This window comes from Chiroxiphia lanceolata, chromosome 13 (genome assembly GCF_009829145.1).
Source record: "Chiroxiphia lanceolata isolate bChiLan1 chromosome 13, bChiLan1.pri, whole genome shotgun sequence".
NCBI lineage: Eukaryota > Metazoa > Chordata > Aves > Passeriformes > Pipridae > Chiroxiphia > Chiroxiphia lanceolata.
The window spans coordinates 2,625,672-2,647,347 of NC_045649.1; the positions used below are offsets into that span (position 1 = coordinate 2,625,672).

A 21,676-nucleotide genomic window follows, 5' to 3' on the forward strand; every position below is an offset into this window, starting at 1 on the left:
AAAGACTCATTGCTATAAGTTGTTGTCTGAATTTTTCCTGATTCTTCTAGCCCAAGGAGCAGATCCTACAAGCCCAGGGCATGGTGTGACCCAAAAAAACCTCTGCCACAAGCACATTTCTCCGGGCGGGGAGCAAACCATCCCTGGTCACAGTGTGCTTCATTGGGAATGTGATAGCAGAGCCAGGTCTTGACCCACAGGTCAAGGACACGGAGGTGAGGTTATCCTTGCCCCTAGGTAAGGCTGTACATCCTCAGAGCACACTCACAGCCCCACAGGCTTTGCAGGTCCTCCAGAATTAAGGGGTCAGCAATGGAGGGTTCCAGGAGAAGTTACCGATCTACCAAACCCTTAACACCTTGTCAGCTTCCAAATGTGCTGGTGGCCACTGCAAGATATCTGAGGGAGACAAGAAACAATATCCACTGTGCTGGGAGAGTGAGGACACAACCCCCTTGAGATGGGCAGGGAGGTGTCCTGGCTGCCTGTCCCCCTGCAGGGCTGGGGAGGGGTATGGCACCCCAGACACTCACACCAGGCTGCTGGTCCATCACCTCACGGGAGAGGTGCAAATCCACATGGGAAAGCCACAGAAAGGTGAAGGCAAGGAATGTGGAAAGTGCCACAGACTGATCCTCAGCCCAAAGCTTCCTCAGTGTTTCATGCTCCGTCACAGAGCATGTGTTTTCTAGGATACTGAATGGCACTGGAAAAACATCCCCAGTGACATTTCTGCCCGTAGGTCATAAGCACCATGGGATGAAGCTGAAGCAGAATCTGATGCTGGGGGACAAACATCCCATGGATTGTGCATCCCTGTCAGAAGGGACACGAGCTGCCGTCCCCGTGCTCGCCTTCCCTGGCGAGCACAGACTGACAAAGCACACGGCTCCACACCGGCTCTTGCACATGGATGTGTATTTTAATAAAAATAATTCTGTCAATATACAGCAGAATGTCGATTTTTTTACCATATTTCCAGTATATTTTCATAGGCTTTTTCTCAGTTAAAATCCCCCCCCAATCCCCTTTTCGAAGTTTTCATGCGAAGCGTCAGATAACTTAATTCACAAATACTAAGCTTAGACTGAACCAATGTGCACAGTTTGTGTAATGTCCATTTAGCCAATGCTGTACCAAAGAGGAGGAGCTCCCTTCCGAAGGCGATGAGAAGCCTGGAGTGGCACAGGGAGATCTGCCCGGTGCCGGCCGCTCCTCCGGGGCTGGTGGGAAACCTGCAGAGACCTTGCACCCCGTGCTCCAGCCGAGCATTTCATACCTGAGTTTTGAGCAACCAGCAGGAGAGGAGTTCACTGCATGGTGGGCAGGTCCTGGGGCTTGCCCTGCTGCGTGCCAGAGCTTCAGGTGCTGGCAGCCTCCTCCTGCCTCCCCCGGCTGCAGAGCCGTGAAGAGCGTGCACAGGTGGGACTGAGAGACAATCCCAAGCCAAGCCCTGTGCAGAGTCCTTGGTCTGGAATTCACCATAATTGTATTTTTTCGAATTTTCTTTAAAATCCGGAGTATCCCCAGAGCTGCTGCTGTTTCTCCTTTCTCCAAAGTTTGAGCCAAGAGTGGAAGCCCAGCCTGCAAAAATCCCTCTGTGCTCCCTTCTGGAGGAAGGATGCAGCTGAAATCCTCCCGAGCAAAAGAGGTCTGAGCAAGTGCCTGGACCCAAATGGAGTGACCAGGGTCTGCCTGGCCAGGGGATATGGAGCAAGGAGCAGAGGTTTGCATGGCCTCCAGGAATCCTTCTGTGGTGATGTGAGTGTAAATCCCTCATGGGACCCGAGGGCTTCCTGCAAGCAGGAGAGAGTTAAGTCTCCCTCCTGGAAAGAAAACAGGCAGCAGAACACATGCTCCTCAAGTCTAGATGATGCCCTGGCTTGTTGGGCACTGCTACAGCTCAAGCTGCAGGCTCTGAGCTCTGTGGGACGTGGGGAGAGGGACAGACATGCCCACCAGCCATCCATCACCTGCCACCTCTTGTTGCAGGGAAGGATGGTGGAGAGCAGCCAGTGCTGCCCATGAAAGAGGCCTCCAGGTTCTCAACTGCTCCCCTTTCCTCTCAAATCTGCTGTAGCTCCTCCCAGCTCCCTGGCAACACTTCCTCCAGCTCTGCCCTATGCAGCCAATGCAACAAGACTCACAGGCACCTCTGTCTCTTGAGTAAGAACTGCTGGACTGCAGTTCCCTCCATCACTCATTCCTCATTCCTGGCATGTCCTTCCCAAGTCTTTCTGCAGAAACACCTTGGGACAGACATGTACAGCTGGAGACCCAACACTAGCTCTCTACAACAGACCTGCTGCCTCCCCAACCCACCACTCAGGCTGTTCTCACACTGGTAAGGTGGGAAGTTGCTCCTTCTGCAAAGGGGACTCCTGGGTGGACCAGGGCCTTTTCAAGGTGTTCCTTCTCTCAGTCTGTGACCAGCTCCACGGGGCCCCACTGCACCCAGGACTGAAGCACGATGGACCCCTCTCTCCATCTGCTGCCCGTGGGGCAGTTCAAGTCCGCACTCTGCTTCTTCATGGGAAGAACTTCCCAATCCTGTCTGGTGCCCCACACAGCTTCACAGCATTTACAGGCTGCTCTACAGCCTGACTGCCAAGGTTCACCTCCTCAATCAACCCACAAGGGCAGAAGAAACTCTGAAACTTGCATCTAAACAACAGCTGCTATGTATTAACACAGACAGGTACCAACGCACAGCAGCAATCCAACCTGGTTTGCTTTGCTGAAGGAGGGGATGGTTCATCATCCCTGATGCCCAAGGTGGAAAATTATATACTCAACCCCCAGAACTAGTTCCAGCAGCTCTGGTTGCTCCAGTTGTTCAAGGGAGACTCAAGAACAAAGCTATTTAAAGAATGGTAAAGATGCCTTAATAAAATGTGAAAAACAAGGACACAGCTTGAGGACAGGTTGAGATGTCACTGTGAAAAACCAGAAGGAAAAAGGAAGCACATGGAAAGATCCTAGGTGAAGGTAACCATGAGGAATGATACTCCTGGAGGGGCCCATCTTCCATGCCAGTCACAGCTGCATCTCCCAGTGTTCCAAGAGGAACACGAACCAAGAGAAACAAGATTTGGCTCCCCTGGTACAGGAGGGATGTCTACAAACTCAAATGCATCCAGCAGAGGCCATTAAGATGGTCACAGGCTGGACTACCATATGTATGAGGTGGATACACCTCCCAGAAACCTTTATCTCAGACACTCCAGTGCACCTCACTTCAAAGTTCTTTCAATGCATTCTTGATGCTCCCTCTCACTGTTCTGGAGGAGCAGCATGAACCCTTCTCCACAGGGAGAAAAGCCTGGTGATGCAATTCAGCTCCATGAAGATGTCTCCACAGAACCCCTGAAGGACACTTTAACCAAGGCTCCAGGTCTGGAGTTCCCAAAATGTTGTTCTCAAAAGGCCACTTAACAGTCAGGGCATTGGGCTCAGACCCAAAGCCCAGGATGCGCAGGGCTGCTGTTCACCACCCTGGAAAACAGGGGTCCTGTGAAATGTTATCCTTCTGAGAGGCCCTCACTGCAGTGCTCAGTTTGAGGAAGGCAGGTGGAGTGGCTGGTGCCCAGAGCACAGAGGTGGAGTGTGTTTGCCACTCTGGAGATCACAGCTCTGGGTGGTGCCTCTGGACTGATCAGGGGGGAGCTGAGACCCTCCAAATGTGCAGCCACAGCAGAGCTGCAAGAAGTTTCTCCTGGGAGCAGTGACCAGGCTGCTTGAGGTACTTGGAATAACAAATCCCAACTTTTGTAGAAGTACTTTTGAACTGCATGTAGCCTCTGTTCAGGTGGACAGCCACCTTCAAAGCTAAAGATCCCAATTCACTTTAGTTCCGCTTTTTAAAATTACTGCAACAATCCAAACCAAATTGGTTCAGCCAACATGAACCATCAAAGAGCAGCCAGGGAGATTCAAAGGCAACAGGCTTTGAAATACAACCTGGGAAAAGCAAGTCAGAAATCCCATCTAGGAATCAGGGGTAGGTGGAGGTCTACACCCCACCACACACTGCAAACAACGCTGATCTCCTCCGTACTGAGTCATGGCCACGTTAGTCAGAATATGAGCAAAATAAGCAGAAACCAGTAGTGAAACCACCAGACCACTTGAAATAAATGAAAAAAACCCAAGTAACATTCATCAGGCATTTCTTGGCACCAGAATAACCAGATATCTAGGAACATCTCTTGTTTTGGGGCTTTTTCTTTTTAACAGTGAAAGGGAAACCAAAATAAAAAAAGATGCTCTAGGACAGTCAGCACAGCTTTTCTGGGAAACCAAGTGGGGCATTATTATGACACAAGATGAAAAGTCTTGGCTTAAAGAAACCACAAAGAGAAGGAACCCAAAAACCTCAGAAAGAGATAGTGTTGCTACAAAGATGAGAAGTCTGATTGCAGCCAGACTGCTGCAAGCTAAACAGGGACCAACAGCAGAGGATGTTGCCAAACGTGAAAGGCAAAGCCAGGTACTGAGTTTTTCCAACCTCAGCACCCACAATCAGCCCAGCAGTGTGCCCTAAGGCTGGGTCTAAGGAATGAAGACCCTGCAGGAGAATTTCACCAGGCCAAGTTCACAAGCTGCCTCAGGCTCTGGGGCCCAGTGGGCTGGGACAGACAGCCCTGGCACGTTTGGGATCAGAGGCTTCAGGGAGGAAACCTGTCCATCGAGTTATCTCTGCACTTGCAGCAAGGCAAGGACTGCAGGCTGGGGCAATATCCATCTGCAGGCCAATGAGCAGAGCTGAACATCAACAGATGAGCTTTCAGGCACATCAGGTGTCTCCCAGAATTGACAAGAAGCCCCAGATTTCCAAGTCAAATTCCTTCTGCTTAGTGCAGCCCTCTGCCTCTGTCTCCCTAGAAAAAGCCTGTGGTAGGCAGAGCTCCCTCTGCTTTTTTTCAGCTACACGAGTTAATCTGATAAAAATATCTCCTCCATCTCCAAACCTCCAGCTGACTGTTTTCTTAGGCCACCACAGCTCTAGCACTGCCTCTATACACTGTACACCACTTTCCCTTCTCAGTGGCACACAAGCTCTCTTGCTGCTTCAATTCCTGGCACAGGCTAACCTCCATTTTAAGGGCAAACCTCATCCCAACCTGTTCATCTTTCACTGAACCTTCAGAAAAAAAAAAAAATGGTGAACAGCAGTAAAAGTCATGTTCAGTTTGAGCTCCCCTGGGTCCTCCCCAGAGCTACTGACCTAAAATTCATTTGGTGCAGAACTGCAACTCCTGCCACACAGCCAGGCTCAACCTGCCATCACTTAATGGTACAGCAGAGGATGCAAAGCACATGGTGGTGCTGCCCACAGCTTCACCAGGTAACAGTACATACTCAGAAACACAAACAGGTGCTTTAAACACTTGGTATCACTCGAGTCCCTGGGCCTGATACCACAGCACAGACACATCAGTCCATCTTACTTGGAGGTTACTCACCCACAGATCTTTGTTGGTCTCCTTTGGGCCTGAAACTTCAGTAATTATCTTAGTAATCCTTAAAGAAACATTGCTGCTCTCTCCTGAATGGCTCAGGCCTGGCAAAGCTGGTACTGACCCCAACCCACAAGCTGATGTCAGCATGTCCCACCTGAGAAGGTGAGCACAGCCCAGCCAGGCTTCTCAAGACATTCTTCCAAAATTCAGAAATGCTCATTTAGATCAGTGTTGTGGGGACGTGGGGGCAGGAAATACTGTTATTACTGAGTCTTAGTGCCAGAGCCCTCCTACATGGAAAAAAAGGAGGATTTGTTAATTTAACAAAAAACTGTCGGCCCAACAGGGCAGCACCCATGGATGTTTCCGGCAGGCTCACACAACCTGCTTCTACACATGCAGTGGCAGATGACTTCACATTCACCAGTCCTGTCCCTCCAGCTGCCAGGAGAGCTGGATTTAACTATTTCTCAGGGTTGTGAGACACTTCTACAGCACAACCACTAACACAAGGCAATGTCAAGTCTTTTACTCTTCCCACTCACAAAGCCAAATTTGAGAGCCTTGGGCTCTTAAGAGAGGCACCATGAAGGACCAGGCTCCTCCAACTCCCACCATTAGTGCGTGACAGGACCTACCTCACCAGGTCTCCTGCGGGGTTGTACGATGTGTATGTCTGGGACCGAGTCTGTGGGCAATAAATACATCAATGACTTTGTGGAGGTGGAAGAGACCTTTTTAATAAACATGATTCAAATAAAATAAAATTAAAAAAAAAAATCCCTCTAAACTGCCACTGTGAGAAGAGTTCAGATAACTAGCACAGAAGATGATGCTGTATGTGCACGATGGAGGGAGAAGGGAAGAAAAGAACAAGCTGTCACCAACTTGATCAGCTTCCTCAGTAAATCAGCATAAACCAGCTCAGCAAAACTCTCCAGATAAAATATCGGTGGAACCATGAGAAACAACTCAAATCAAAACAAAGAGAAATCCCTACATCAGAAGGCGCTACATTAGAATAACCAGCGAAATACTGAGTGCTGCTGGAGCTGCAGCAATGGCAGGGAGACAGGTGAGATCTGCCAGTTGTTCCTGGGGTCAGGAATAGCCACACAGTGAGGGGACTCACTCAGTCCTTTCACAGGCAGTGTTTGTGTGTGCTAGAGGGGGTGTTGGTGGCAGGGAGGTCAGGCTATCGAACGAGGTGGTGGTGCAGAGTGGCAGCAACGGAGGGTGAAGGGCAGCACTCAACGATGTCAACTCCATCTTGCTCTGTGTTAGTGCAAATAGTCGTCTACTCTGGCAAAGGAGCAGGAGCCCAAGCCCACACGAGCCATGAGCCGCAAACACTCCGAGGCCTGGCCCAGGGCAAGCATCAGCGGGGGCTGCTTTGGCAGGTTCTGAGATTCTGTGGGGGCAAAGAAAGAAATCCGTTTAAAGAGGTGTCCCAGCTGTGTGCCAGCCCACCTGCACTCGAGTCCCTGTCAGTCCCCACCGGGCACCCAGCCCAGCATCCCTGGCAGGAGGGTGCTGGCTCTGGAGGGAAGTTACTCCTTGAGTTCCGCCGGCTCTGCGCTGCTGCTCCTCCACATACCCCCCACCCATGACACGTCCCACGGCTCAGCAGGGCCTTTGAGAGAGCGCTGCTGTGGGGGCCAGAGCAACAAAAAGGCAGTGAAGCTCCTGCTGATGCTGCCTGACAGAAAACCCTCAAAGCATGAGAGATGGAAGCATGGAAGAATTAGGAAACACAGGAGAAACTGGCACCAAGTGAGAGCAAGCTCTCCACCTCTCACACTTGTGCAAGGCTACACAGCAGCCCAAGCCCTGGACAAACTCTTCTCTGCATCTTTACAAGTGCATGTTCACTGTGCAAGCACGAGGGAACCCTCAGCTGAGCTGGACAAGGTGTCTTGTGACCTGTGTGATGAAGCATGTCCAGACACCATCTTCCATGTCTCCCTGGTGACAGCTCTCAGCAACTTGTCCACGCTCCTCAAGCACTGACAAACAACTGCTGACTGCCAGGGAAAGGGACTCTCCTTCCCAAAACATGTAACTTCTGTTCCTCTACTCAGCCAGAACAGCTGTTCCTTCCCCCAGAAGACAATCTCTAAATCTCCTTCTGGCACACTCAGTGTGAGATGCACAGACCCCCTAGGAAATGCTCCCGGGCACAGTGAGCCAGACTGTGCACAGGAGCCCAGCATGGGTTTCCAAGACAGAGAACCTGTCCAGTGGACAGTGTCTGGCTGCTGTGGACTGGGGAGTGTCCTGCAAAGTTATCTGGGCAGTGACACAGCATGGGCATGATGTGGTGACAGGTTCAAGGGCCCTGCCTAGAATGAATCAATCCCTTTGTTGCAACTGGTGGCAGACCATAACCTCATTATTTCTCCACCATGGGTTTTCCTGTAGCTGAAGGTGCCAGGAGGATCAGTAAAGGCACAGCAAGACACTGAGGGCAGCAAAGACTTCCATCATGGCAGGCCACTGCATTTACTACACCAGGTTCAAGACAGGGGCAAATGACAACAAGCTGTTGGGCCACGGAATGTGCTTGTCTAAGGAAAATGGAATAACAGGCATAAATGTTCAGGTCTGAGGACACAGAGGAGGGCAACAGACTGCTCATACCTGGATCCAACCATCCTGCTGACACAAACAGCAAAGCTTATCAGAAAAAGAGGAGCTGCCTTGACAGCTGAAGAAAACCAAGCTATAACCAGATCTCTGCACAGAGCAGGGTCCTCTCAGTGCAGTTAAGATCATAAGGGAAAGAGCAACAGGGCCTGCCCTGCAGGGAGCCAGGCTCTCTGGGATCTGGCAGCCATAGCAGAGGGTGGGAACACACAGAGGCAGTGCTTGAAGGGAAGGTAAACCCTGTCTGCATTTAACTCTGCATGTTCAGCATGAACTCAAAGGTAACTGGAATTATGGTTCCCCTCTGCTTTAGAGCCAACAATATGGAAAACGGCTTCACTCATGAGGTGCTGCAACAGAGCAACTGCATTCCCTCCCAGAAAGTGGGATGATGCCAGGACTGAATTCTGCCAACCCATACAGCATGGAAAAGAGCCCTGGTAATGCCTGCAAAATGATTCAGGTAGGTTCAGAACATGAAGGAAGAGGGTCAGGAAATGCAACAAAGAGATTTTGGTTTCTTCTGTAAGCAGGGGAGGAAAACCCTAAAGAGCATCCTTGGAAGCAGCACTGAGGAAGATGCAAGGAAGGGAGCCAAAAGAAGAGTTTCTCACAGGGGGATCCATTCTCTGCAGGCTTCCCTCCCACCCCCCTTCCTGCATCACTGCCCTGACAGTCCCCAGCAACAGAAAGAGAGGCCAAAACTAAACACAAGAACTCATGAACTTTCCCTAACACTTGCAGGCTTGCCCACCACAGGACAGCCTTTGAGAGCAGGTGTGTCCAGGGGGAGCAGCTCCCATAGGAACCAGATCTTACCCAATATAGCACTATTGAGAGCAGCACACACAGGTTCCCTCTGGATCGGGTCCAGCTGTTGGCCAACGGGGCAGTTCCAAGGGTCTGAGTAAGCTAACAAGCTAAAGGCATCCTGTGTGAGAGAACAGAGAGGCACAGTGAGGTCCTGCAAGGCTGCAAACACACAGGAGAACAGCCAAGTCCGTCAGCTGGGGCACCTCCTGCCATCACCACGGTGACAGGTGCCTACCTCCTGAAAAGAAATGGCCCTTTTCTTCTTGGCAGCAAAGGACCACACTGGGCCATCAAGACAGTGAGTTAAAGAGGGTGCCCTCTCCACCTAGCAGGGGAGCCAGCACAGGAAGGCAGGTAGAGTGTCACCTGGAGAGAAGAAGAGCATGCAGTTGCTCCAGAAAGGCAGGCAGGAGCTGTAGTTCTTCTCTCCTGTGCTGAGAATTGGGTGTAGATGCTCTACGTTCATGGTTTGACCTCTGATCCCCACGCAGGCCCCCTCTTCCTCAGCAGGTGCAGAAGTGGGGGCTACCCAGGGTCTGCAAGGGAACCCACACCCCCAGTCCTGGCCCAGAGAACTGCTGCAATGCAGCACAAGGCCCAGGCTTACCTGAAGCATCTTTTTGTGCACGGTGTTCTTCCCATATTCTCTGCAAAGCTGCTCGCTCAGGATCTGCAGCTCCCGCCCAAACTGGATCATTCTCTCGGTGGCAGCGTGGTTCCCTCCACAGAGCTGCCTCTGGGGACAGCTGTCTTCTGGAGGAAGGGCAGTGGAGAAGAACAGTCATCTCTCCTTCCTCACCAATGCCCGCTCTGTGTCATGACACCCACAAACTCCTTCCCCTTCCGGAGCAGGTGGCTGCTCCCCGCTCTAAGTTTATCCCAGTGGAAGCTTTCTGTGATTCCTGCACTACAACAGCCAGCAGTGGGCTTTTCACAGTGCCTGATAAGTACAGGAAAGATCTGAGCTCGGTTTAATGCCAGAGGACTACCTAGAAATCAAGTCTCCTGATAAAATCCCAGGAGCTTGCAACTCCAGCTGTGTTACCTTTTCATGTGTGTAATACAACATACACAACACAGAAATCCCTTGGTTTAACAAATCCTGGACTCAGAAAACTTTCAGTCAGACATGCCAACACCGCCAGCTTCCCAGTATTAGTGGCCACAAGACCCATTACAACTGGAGAAATCCCCAGTTTCAGAGGTAGTGTGGCGGATCCATCCTTTCCCTCCTGGCTAAGGCACCCACAAACAGGACAGTCACAGCTGATCAGCTGTGCTGAGGCACAGCCCAGCTCAACTCCCCAGCTGGCACTTCTGCCAGGACTGCTCTAAGCTGGATTTCACGACCAGCACTGAACAAGCCTTTGACTCCTATTGCTTTCCCTGCTCCACAACACTGCCAGCACTGCTGTGAGACTGTGAAAAGCCAGACCTAGTTTTAGTTCCAGGACAGATTCATTTTCCCCATGGAACAGGGACCTTGAGAACTTCATTCACTGGGTGGGGAAAGAAGCCCAAAGTACATGTTCTACTCCCCACTATCCAATCACAGTTTTAACTCTTGATACCAGCTCTTTTTATTTCCCTTTACCCCTCCTGCCTCTGAGGCCTTACCCATGCTGGACTCATCCGTCTGCAGGATCTCTTCATGTTTGTAGGTGCCATTCATTATCCTGGTGGATGAATTTTCCAGGACTCCGTTGGGATAATGTTCAGCCTCCATTTCCATCTCGCTGTCACTGAGGTGAAAAGAGGGAAGAAAGGTTAGATCTCTAAATTAGAAAGGGAAGAAATTAAGAGCTCATGTGCCAAATGGTGCCCAGCAATGGCCAGCAGAGAAGGAAAGGTGCCAGCTGGACTACAGGGAGCCAGATGGTCTAAGTCAGTGTAGCAAAAATTGTTGCAGGCTTCTGAATACAATTTATGAAACAGGTTTCTGTTCTGGAAGTGCCTGTCATAATTCCAGGTGCAGAGTGCTTTGCATTTTCCCTTCAGGAAGTGTTCATCCCTGGGACAGCAAACAGCAGCCAGACAATAGATAACACAGCAACAGACTGCACAGGAGGGGAATCTTGGCTAAGCCCTCAGTCCTTGCAGAGAGTGCAATACAGAACACTTAAATGTTCAAGACAGCAGGTTGGCTGAGGCTGCTGAATAACTACTGATTAGAGTGTCTAGACAAACCCATGGCACCAGTGTAATGGGACAGCTTGGTGTCTGGAATAGGAGCATCATAACATTCCTTATGAGATAAGCCTCCAAGCCTGAGCCACAGAAGGGAAACTGGAATGGGTTTGTGGCTGCTGGCAATTGTAGATACCAAATATTGCTCAGAAGGGCAGGACAGATGACCTTCTAGCTCCTCAGAAAGCAGACCCTTTCTCACCATCCCACTCTCACTCAGGTGTCTCCAGAGGAAAAAAAAAATACCTGGTTTCTTGATTACTCGTACTACTGTGCTGCTGAGATTTGGTAGAATCTGTAGAATTGGACTCAGAGTAGTTCACAGATGAGGGGGAAGAGGAGGAGGAAGATGAAGATGATGAACTCAGTGCTGGGTATTTACTGTGACTCTGTTTGCTTTTTGTGGACATGACTCCATTGCTACAGGTTGGACTATCTGCTCCTGGAAGCCAAGAAGAAAGAAAAATAAGACCAGACTGACAAAATTACTCTGTTGTGAAGTCAACAATTTGGCACAAGAGGCTTTGCTTTCCTGACCTCCTCTCACCACTGCATCAGTGAGACACTGAGTCACCGGTGGCTGCACTAAAGGGCTGCCTTCAAAACCTTCTTTATTCTGGAAAAAACCTACTCTGCAGACAACTAATGCAAAACCAGTAAATAATAACCAATAAATAACTAATGCAAAACCAATTCTGCAACAGTGTAGAGACACACATGCTAACAGTACATCCCCTCAGCTGGGTATCAGAAAGGAAAGGAGCATTTCATGGAATCATGTCCACCTCAGACACCTGCTCTTCTGTCCTAGTTAGAACAGCTGGGACCAGTTCATCACTGGATGGGTGTAACCCAAAACTGTGTATTCTATAGCCTTCCATGCCATTTCCCAGAAACTCTTATCAATGAACCATTTACACCATCTGCCCATAGAGCCTGACTCCTCAGGCTATAAACTAGGTGTTAAGAAGCCTGTGAAACAGGAGGATGCTCTTGTCCTCACACCCTTTGTGGAGCTTCTCGCCCTGAGGGAAGTACTGGGCATTCCTGCCTGAACTGGAGGATATATAATCTTGGAGTCTTGGAACTTTTTGAACCACTCGTGGGATCCAGAGGAAGACTGCAGACCATCACTCTCAACCAGACTGCAACCACCACTCTCGACTGGACTGCAATCACCACTCTTGACCAGACTGTAACAGCACTCTCACCAACAGGTTTTCCCCTCTCCTTTTGCTTTGGACTCAGGGGGGCCAAAGAACACCACTCTGCTCATGCCCCAGGGTGCTGGGTTATACATTTGGGTTTTGTGGGTTAAAACCAATTGTTTGTCTGTATAATCGTACTTACTGTATTATTTTATTAAATTGTTATTCTGACCTATAATCTCTCTTTTGAGTTGAGTTTCCCCTGCTGGTTTACCTTTAAACCAGCACATGTGCTGGTTTACCTTTAAACCAGCACATCTTCTCACAGGGGGACAGGGAGAACACACTTACCAGTACTGTGAATGTGGGAGTTGCTCGATCCGTGTCTAGGACTGAGGCTGGGGGACCCGGGGTAACTGTCCTGGGACCGGGGGCTGCGGGTGCTGAAACAACGCACTTCGCTGTCCGTGCCGTTCACCATCTCCACGAACTGCCGACACCTGGTTTCATAGGAGGGGAGAAGGGGAAAAGGGTGTGTGACAGCCAGGATGCTCTGCACTGAGCCCTCCTCAGCTCCCGAGTGGAGAAGTCCCAGAAACTGAGAAGGAGTTAAAACCCCTTTGCTTTCAAAAGGACATTTCAGACTCCTGATGCCTTTGTGAGTGCTCTGATAAAGCTGCAGGAAGGAGGAATCCAGAAACTGCAACTCTGATGCTAATAATTGTTGAGACATTCCCAAAAGAAGAAACTGATCCTTTACAGCTTTCACCTCCACCTCCTCTGCAGGTACTCCTAAATTCAACTGTGGGAGATTTTTTCAGGGGGAAGATACTAAATCTGTCAAACATCATAGGTCCTTCACTGCTCCATCAACCTAAAAACACTGGTGGCCAATGGAAAATAGAGAAGAAAGAGTAAAAAATTTAGTGACAGTGAGGACAGCTCCTCATTTAGCTTTACTGGGAACTGTCCTCATGTCTCAGAAGGTTGGGAGAGCCACTCAGTACAGCTGGAGAACTGGAACATTTTTTCCTTTAGTCTCTACCCCACACAGCCTTTTCCATTCATCTGCCTTTCCAGGAACCTCCACAGTGACTGCCACTGCTCCAGCAATGCAGGTTCTCCACAAGACAAGTGAACATCACCTATGAAGGAGTTTCTGGCAGTCAGCAGAGCTAAAAGTCACCCAACTCTGCCTGACCTCACGAGGCAAAGCCATACTGGCTCTGAGCAGCAACAAAAGGGCTACAAGCACTATACAAAGGACTCCCAAAGGGAATCTCAGTTGGAATTCAGAGCAATGTGTGCAGCTGGCCTGGATGTCTGGGCAGCCTCTTCTCTCCTGCATCTACACATTTCAGGAGTAGAGAGTATAAAGCTATTCATACTTACTTTAACATGAAGAGCAGGTTGGGGTTATGTTCTAGGAGGCCAGGATAGAGCTGCTGGGTGGCTTCTATAGCCTCTCCCACTCTGCCTGCTAATACTAGCTTCTGTATTCCTGAAAGCAAAGGGAGACCTGGTGACACACAGGACCAGCCCACAGGAACAGCCAGAAGGGCTGTCTCATATATGCCACCCAGCTCCCCACAACCACCTTGCACAAGGGCTTGGGAGAACTGGGGACCACATTTTGTTTATTATGGATTAGGGCGAGCGAAACCATGTGAAAATGAGGGAGGATTTCTTAGCAGCAAAAAAATACCCAGAGCAGAAGGTTTTGAAGGATGTAGAAGGTGAGCTGGGGTGGGGTGCTCTGAGACTTTAGTCCTTTAGCCACAGGGCTCTGCAGCAACGGGAAAGAAAGCAGGACATGCCAGCTGGATGGAAACAAGGAGGCTGCTGGGAAAATGACAATTTCAGAGGGAAGCCCCTAAGTCACCCCATATTACATCCTCTGACTGGTTCATGCTTGGAAGTGTATGTCTGGCTGGGAATCAGATAAGAGGAGTATTCTTAGAGGGTCTGTGGGCTTAAACCACAGCACAGTGTCCCCACTATCCCCACCTCTAAGCAGAAGTAATTATATCAACAAAACTGGGTTCCTGCAAGTCTCACCTCAATGTATTGAGAGAATTAACCAGAGAATTAACCTGAGTTTGGCCTGCAATGAGCCAAACTGGCTCCTAGAACCAGTTGTTGACTAAGCTAGAAACAGCTCAACAAGTTGTACATTTTTAGGAGCTGTAAAGAGACGGGGCAGAAGACACCTGTCATGCTGGGTGTTCATGTCCCATGTATGTTCCTTTGGTGGGTCAGAAGACACAAGTGCCAGACTCATCTTGAGATCTCATCCCTGAACGCTCAGAGAAGCTGCTGATCTACAGATTTGCATTTTATTTTTTTTCTAAATGTAGAAAAAAATAAAAGAAAAAACCTAAATGTACTTAAAACTAAAACTGCATTGTTTTTCCAGCACTCCTTATAAGCAACAGAGGGAAGTTTTTGAATAGCCTGTGAGGTGCTTTGCAAGCAGAGGCTCAGATAGTAAGGCTGTGGCTTTTGCTAACCATGAGCAGTTGGAAGCCCAGCCTGGTAAATCCTCATTAACAATCCCCAGTAACAAACTGCAATGACTTGTCTTGGCTCCCACTTCTCACTGTCTATTAGCTTGTTATGGTAGCTGAAAGCTGGAACCAAAGCCGTGGCTCTCACACCAACACAAGAGCTCTCACTTCACTCTGTTCCCTCCTCGCACGTCGGTTTTTAAATCTCGCTGCTTTTGACAGCTCCCTGCTCTGCCTCGTTTGGCAACTCTCAGGGATGCCATTCCCTTTCTCATTTTCCCTTCTTTTTTGTTTTCCCATCTGTGTTTTCCTCACACCTTTTATTTAAGCCCCAGCTTGGGAGCTCTGTGTTCCCTCCCTCCGCTTGCCTCGTCCCCTGCCCTCAGACAAATGCGAGGCTCTGCCGGCTAAACCCACACCAGTGGGAACACTGGCTGGGGTCAGGGTTGCATAATGCATGACCTGGAAAGCACAAAAGCCCATCAGCACTAACAGGCAGCAACTACAAGTTATTTAAAAAGCAGAGTCCCCAGATGAACCTGAATGCTGGCTAAGCACACGCAATGTATGGAGAGCGAGCCACAAAGGGGCACAGGAGGAGCAGTTCACAAAGGGAAGGGCAATGCACTGGGTGGGATGCAGCCTGTATTCAACAGCCAGAAGAATGCAGAAAGCACACCAATGTTCTGCCACTCTGCAGTCTGAGCCTGTGAATAGAAAAGCTTAAAATAAAGGTACAGCGGGGGAAAGCTGTGGGCCTGATTCTGCAGGAGCCAAAAGCCTCACAAGCTGAGAGATGAGCCACGTGGGAGGAAACAGCAGCAACCAAACCAGACACAATATGAATTCTTCACCTAGTGTGAGCTAAACACCTTGGCTGTGAATACAAAAACCCCTCAGTATACAAAAATGTCACCTGAAATCCAAATGTGCAGAGGGGCTGGGAGAGTCCTTAACTCTGGGAGCTGCAGTCAGAACAGAGGGATGTGTCTGGGTCCCTGTGACTGTGGGACTGCCCCTGCTGCAACAGCCTGCAGCAAAGGACTCAAATCCAAAGGGATCTCTGGTGCACACTGACCTCAGCTCAGGCAAAGGCAAGAACAGGGCAGTTCTCCAGGCAGAGGTGGCAGAGGGTGGAAGAGACACCGTGATGATGGGAAAACTGCTCCCAGCAGAGGTTCCCAAGCTCTACTGACCCACCCAGTGTGCTGTGGAGAGCTTTATAATGTCATGGAGTAACTTCTCTGCTTCCACAGCACTTCACTCCTCTGCAGAGTCCTGAAGGGAACACATGGCCAGTGTGCCACACTTTGGGAATGACTTACTTTGTCTATTCTTTATTGAGGTCTGTTCTTCCTGGATTGTGGTGTCTGTGACTCTGGCAAAGGCAGTTGCTGTGGAACAGTACCCATGATGAACCAAATATGATGAAACCATACTAGAAAAAAAGAAAATACAAAGAGATGAAGTGACATTGGTGAAACAGGATCATCACACTGGAGAAAAAAAAAAGAAAGCAACACAACAGAAGTTGCAATTTCAGTGACAAACTCAGCTTGCTTAGGACAAAACCAGGGTCCTACTTCTGGGTCCAAACAGTGTAAATTTACAGGAGAGGCACCACATCCTCTGCAAACAGGAGAGAGGCTCTAAATTCACCTTACAGAGGGGAAAAAAATAAAATATTAAGACTCTTAATGCATATACAGTATTTATTGATTTGATGACTGCTGTCCAAGGGTCACTTGTAAGGTCTCAGTATTATGTTACTGCCAGTGACACCCTATATAGATATAAATCTGAATCCCAGAGAGGTTCATGGCTTTCAAGTAGATCTAAAAAAGAAAAAAATATTCTGGTCCTGAATTTCTTCCATCATTTATTTTGCCAGCAATTACATCTTTAGTAGTTGAATCTCCTTATGAATTCTACACATTCACAGATACTCTGATCTGATGACTGTCAGCAGCGATTTTAAAAACATAAACACACTTTGAAGTTGCATTTTCAAAAAATGTTGCAGGAGAGGAGGCAGCATCACCATCAGAAAACAAACACAACAACATCATCTTTCTGAACAGACCATTTCTAACACACTTGTGCCTTCCCAGGACATGGTGAGTAAACATTAATGCTCACTGGATTTTAACAAAATCTAAAGAACCAGTACAGGATTTCAAAGCTTGTCATGATGAATCTCAAAAAAAGGCTTCCCATGATGAAGCTGGCATTGATCTGATCAAGTCACAGCTCAAAGCACACGTTCAACTTGGCCACTTTCAGTACAAGGAAGAAATATTTTATGAGTCAACAGTAATTTTTAGGTGTAACACTTTATGCAGGTGTGTAATTTTCAGAAGTTTTTTTAAGTACAGGTGCTTCTGCCCTTGTTAATGTCACCTGTGATGAACTCCAGGGTGGTGACTCTGACACCTCTACCATGCCTGTCAGACAAAACAGTTCTGGAGAACACTAGGAACAAATATAGGGATAAACTGGTCTTCTAAAGGGACGTCATGGCTTTCTAATTTTGATCCATTTTTGGAAAGGAGCCTGGAAGCAGTCAAAAAAGGGATACTTCTGCAGTGCACTTAGTTGTATTTCACAGAGTCTTTCAGCAAAGCCTCTCAAAGAAATAGTGTTATGATGTGTTATGAGGAAAGGTCCAACATGGTTAAATGTTCAGTTAAATAATGGAGGGGCAAAAAAATGGTCTGTTTTACTGGGGAAAGGAAAAAAAACCTCTAGTGCTGCAGGAACCCACTAACAGATTCATAAAATTAAGGCTGACACTGCACTCACCCACTGCAGGTGTTTTTATGTTCAAAGCTGATAGGATCATAGATCATTAAGGTTGGAAAGCACCTCCAACAAGTCCAACCTTTGACCAAACACCACCGTGTCAACTAAGCCACAGCACTAAGTGCCACATCCAGCTGTTTCTTGAACATTTCCAGGGATGGTGAGTCCACCACTTCTCTGGGCAGCCTCTTCCAATGCCTGACCAGCCTTTCAATGAAGAAATTCTTCCTGGTGTCCAATCTAAGCCTCTTGTGGTGCAACTTGAGGCCATTTCCTCTTGTCCCATCACTCACATGTTACCTGGGAGAAGAGACTGACCCCCGCCTGGCCACAGCCTCCTGTCAGGAAGTTGGAGAGAGCAAGAAGGTCCCCCCTGAGCCTCCTTTCCTCCAGGCTGGACCCCCCCAGCTCCCTCAGCTGTTCCTAATCAGACTTGAGCTCCAGACCCTTCCACAGGCCCGCTGCCCTTCTCTGGACACACTCCAGCACCTCAGTGTGTCTTCAGGTAGAAGATACTCCCAACCTCTGACAACTCAATTGTTCTCATCAAGTTCCACTCAATCCCTTTTGCAATGGGAACTGCATTCAGTATTGATAAATTTATAAAGTGCCATAATGTGCTTTCAGTTTTTGGAAGCCTTTGGTTTAGGCTATTTCTTGCTCTTTCATTTCTAGGTTCAGCTGATTTACACCCTGGCTTTTCTCCTGTGTTAAGAGTTTTCATGGTGTCCTCTCCCCTCCCCTTCCCCCAGTGCCTCACCTCAAAATATTATGTTCCTCCATCCCTACAATCTTTCGTGCATTTTTGGCTGAACACTTCTCTCCTACCTTTTACATTTCAAACAGCAGCAACCCAGACAGGGAAAACCACTGAACAACAAAACGGAGGGTAAAACAATTCGAGCAAAAACACAGCGAGGGGCAATTTTTGCCATCAGAGAGCATAAATCAGCATTTAAAGGCTAAGAAAATGGAAGAAGGTGAACAGCAGGGCAGGGACTTACTTCTGCAGCATGGCTTGCCACTCGCCCAGCCTGTCTCCTATGGGAAACCGCTTAATGGTGCTCTGGATCTTTGCCCGCCACTCCCTCATGTAGTCCTCAATGTCGAACACAAAGGGCTGCTGCCCAAAGTTGGCATCCACGATCTCTCCTGGAGTCTGGAGACCCACTGTGGGGTAGAGATTTGACTGGGAAGGGAGAAAAAAAACCAAACAAACCCCTGTGTTAAATGCAGCTTTCTCTTCCTGGTTCCAGTTACGTGGTTTGTTGAGACAAAAGAGCCGCTCTTTTAATTGAAATAAATATAATGGAATAGGAAGAGGCAACAGCCCTTTAGGTGCTTCTCAGGGAACCCTGTGACTTATTGTGCAGTTATAAAAGTTACTGCATAAAACCAGAACAATAGGTTTAATCCCCCAGCAGCCTGTGATTGAGCTGTGACTGCTTCTGTAGATGGGTTAGTTTTCTGCAATTTCTACCAAAGTTCAAGATCCAGCAGATAATAATTAACATAATAATAATTAACATGGTATTTAATATAATAATAACAGAATAAGAATAATAATGAGAAGAACCAATGAAAGGTGCATCATCTCAAACAACAGATCTATGTGTTCTCTGCTGTTTCAGCTGAAGTATTTTATCCCTTGGAAGTCGTTATCAGGATATTTGACAGATGAATTCCATATTAAGAACAAGCCTATGGATCCAAATGGAAGCTTTGACACACCACCAGGACATGGGGAAAAGAGAAAGGTTCCCACCATGAAAATACACCTAAAATTCAGCCAATAATTCAGCTTCTAAAGATGATCTAATTGAAAATAGGTGGCCAAAGTCTACCTAGAAGTTCTCTGAATTCACACTATTTTAAGAATAAGCTTATGTATACAAATTGAATTCCTGAGCCCACTTAGATGTTGGGAAAAGAGAAACAGCATCAGAAAAGGTACAGGGATGGCACAATACAGAAGAGTTATCAGAGGAAAATGCTGTATTTACAGTCAGTCTCTCTATTCTTTCAAAAGTGGCTGACAAGGAAATATCTCTAATGAGGGATCAGATCTTTTCACAGACCAACCATACTTAAGACTTTTTTACAATCTGTTTAATATTATAAACCCAAGAACTTCCAAAGGCAGGAATCAGACACCCAAAACACTTACAAGGAAAAAAAAACAATTTACAAGATATCATGTATTTTTCAGCCACTTCTGGGCATGTTAATTTTTGAGGGGAAGCTGCTTCCCCTCAACTTCTCTAAAATCATTTAAGAGTTAAAATTCCATTTCTCACACATGGGATGTGTTCTCTCTGTTTAGCAACTGTTGGGAACTACACGTACCTCCAGCACCCTGTCAGATGCAGGGAGAGATTATCCCAGAGACCACTGACCTGCCAAGTTCTTCAGGCACACCTTCCCCGTGACATCTGGACCATCTCTTGCCCCTGATGTTGGTGGCCAGTTGCTCACAACCCCCTTGCTGATCTCGACCTGTTTTTTGACCCCCTTCTCCCTTTCCACTCCTGTAATCCCAACCTGGGCTCTTCCACATTCTGCTTTTTTTCGTTTCCTATTGTTTTGGCAAACCTCCAGGCAGGACAGACCTGATACAGGCTTGTATAAGGAAGAGTTAGGCCTAAGCATTGGCTTAAACTGGCACAAAAGGGGAAACTCCCTCTGTGGGAACTCACTTCTATTTCAAGCAGTTATTCTGGTATTAACTTCAGCTTGTGCTAAGCCAAAATGTGGTTTTTCCCACTGCTGTATTTTTGTACAAATGCAAAAGCCTTTAGAGGAAACCGAAACAAGATGAACCAAATACGTTTCGCTGTGTCTGACGCTGGTTTTCAACTTAAAGGGTCCACTTTAGCTTCCTAATACTGCAAATATTGCAAAATATTGTCTTCACCAGTTGCCTCTGAAACGGGAATTTTGGAACAAGCACTTCAAGGAAATGATTTCTAAACTGGTGTTGTTTTGAAGGGTCAATTTAACTCCTTTTGCAATCTCACCAACATGCAAACCCTAAAAGTTGTTTAAGCTTAAAATGCATGGAAGTAATGGGGCTCATTGGCCAAGCTTCTCACTGATGTGTGTTACCTGACAGCTTCCCATGGGCTGTAACACAAGGAAAAGCTCTCACAGCCCCTCCTGGGGGATCAGATCCACAGCCAAAAATTCATGTGGAGCTGCTCAAACCAGAGCACTTCAAGGGTCACTCAGGTAAGTTTTCTGTTCCCACTCCTGTCTGCAGTTAAATTTTTAGACTGCAGCTTTAGAAGGTGAAGAACACAGATAGCATTCCACCTCTTTCCTATGATGGATGCTTTCTCCTCTTTACCTTAAAACGACTGGATATTGTGTTTGAGCCTGGATCACAGTGCTGTAATAAATGGAAAAATCCCACCTGCAAATTACATCAACTTCAAATTCCCTGTTACCTCAAGACTTCTACCGTCTCTGACAATAGTCATTATACTTAAAATAAAACAAAAGCCTGCCTTGGGTTTGGCACCCTCTTCTTCAGGAAAGGCACTGGTAACCTCAACTGTTTGGAACAACCAATAATCCATGGATCAAGGGAGCAAAAAGGGCCAGAAGAGGACATGGAATACATCAGTATCTGCAAGGGTGAAGGAAGAAGGCAGTAATCCAAGGGAAGGATATTGGAAAAGAGAATGATGAAGCTGGGTGCAGGCATCCTTAGGATGAAGCTGCCAGCACAGCAGCAGAGCCATTTAGTATATGGAGAGGAATGTCCAAAATCCACATGGAGGCAGAATTCTCCCATTCTTGCTCACATCCACAGCTAAGGGGTGACATGACCCACACAGGCTTCTCTCATCCTCTTTTTAAAGAGGAATTATCTCATGAAGGATAATTCTCAATAGCAGGAGGCCTACAGGGCATCAGCTGTTCTCCTTCCTGGCCCAGAAAAACAGTGTTATGGATTAGCTGCTGCTGTAAAAGCCAGAAGGGGATTTCCACGGAAAACAGCTCAGCAAACTGGCTGGTAAAAGGCACAGAGACACCAATTAACCACTGGAGACTCCACTGTAAGGCATCTGAGTAGCTGATCCCAAAACCCACTGACCAGGTCTTCTCC

The 21,676-nt window shown here is 47.9% G+C and overlaps 1 protein-coding gene across 6 annotated transcripts in view; it reads right to left on the reverse strand.

Annotated features, from left to right (window-relative positions):
• Window positions 1–5,069: 5,069 nt before the first annotated feature.
• Window positions 5,070–21,676, reverse strand: part of RANBP10 (RAN binding protein 10) — a 60,928-nt gene continuing 44,321 nt past the window's right edge. For 5 of the 6 annotated variants that reach the window (XM_032701056.1, XM_032701060.1, XM_032701058.1 and 2 more), the window contains 9 exons: window positions 18,570–18,754; window positions 16,089–16,201; window positions 13,649–13,757; window positions 12,608–12,756; window positions 11,355–11,550; window positions 10,539–10,663; window positions 9,529–9,674; window positions 8,928–9,039; window positions 5,070–6,873 (listed from right to left, as the gene is read on the reverse strand). In XM_032701056.1, coding sequence (XP_032556947.1) covers window positions 6,743–6,873; window positions 8,928–9,039; window positions 9,529–9,674; window positions 10,539–10,663; window positions 11,355–11,550; window positions 12,608–12,756; window positions 13,649–13,757; window positions 16,089–16,201; window positions 18,570–18,754 — 1,266 coding nt within the window. In that variant the 3' untranslated portion in view covers window positions 5,070–6,742. The remainder of the gene's footprint in view (window positions 6,874–8,927; window positions 9,040–9,528; window positions 9,675–10,538; window positions 10,664–11,354; window positions 11,551–12,607; window positions 12,757–13,648; window positions 13,758–16,088; window positions 16,202–18,569; window positions 18,755–21,676) is intronic. The other variant, XM_032701057.1, reaches the window with a different exon arrangement.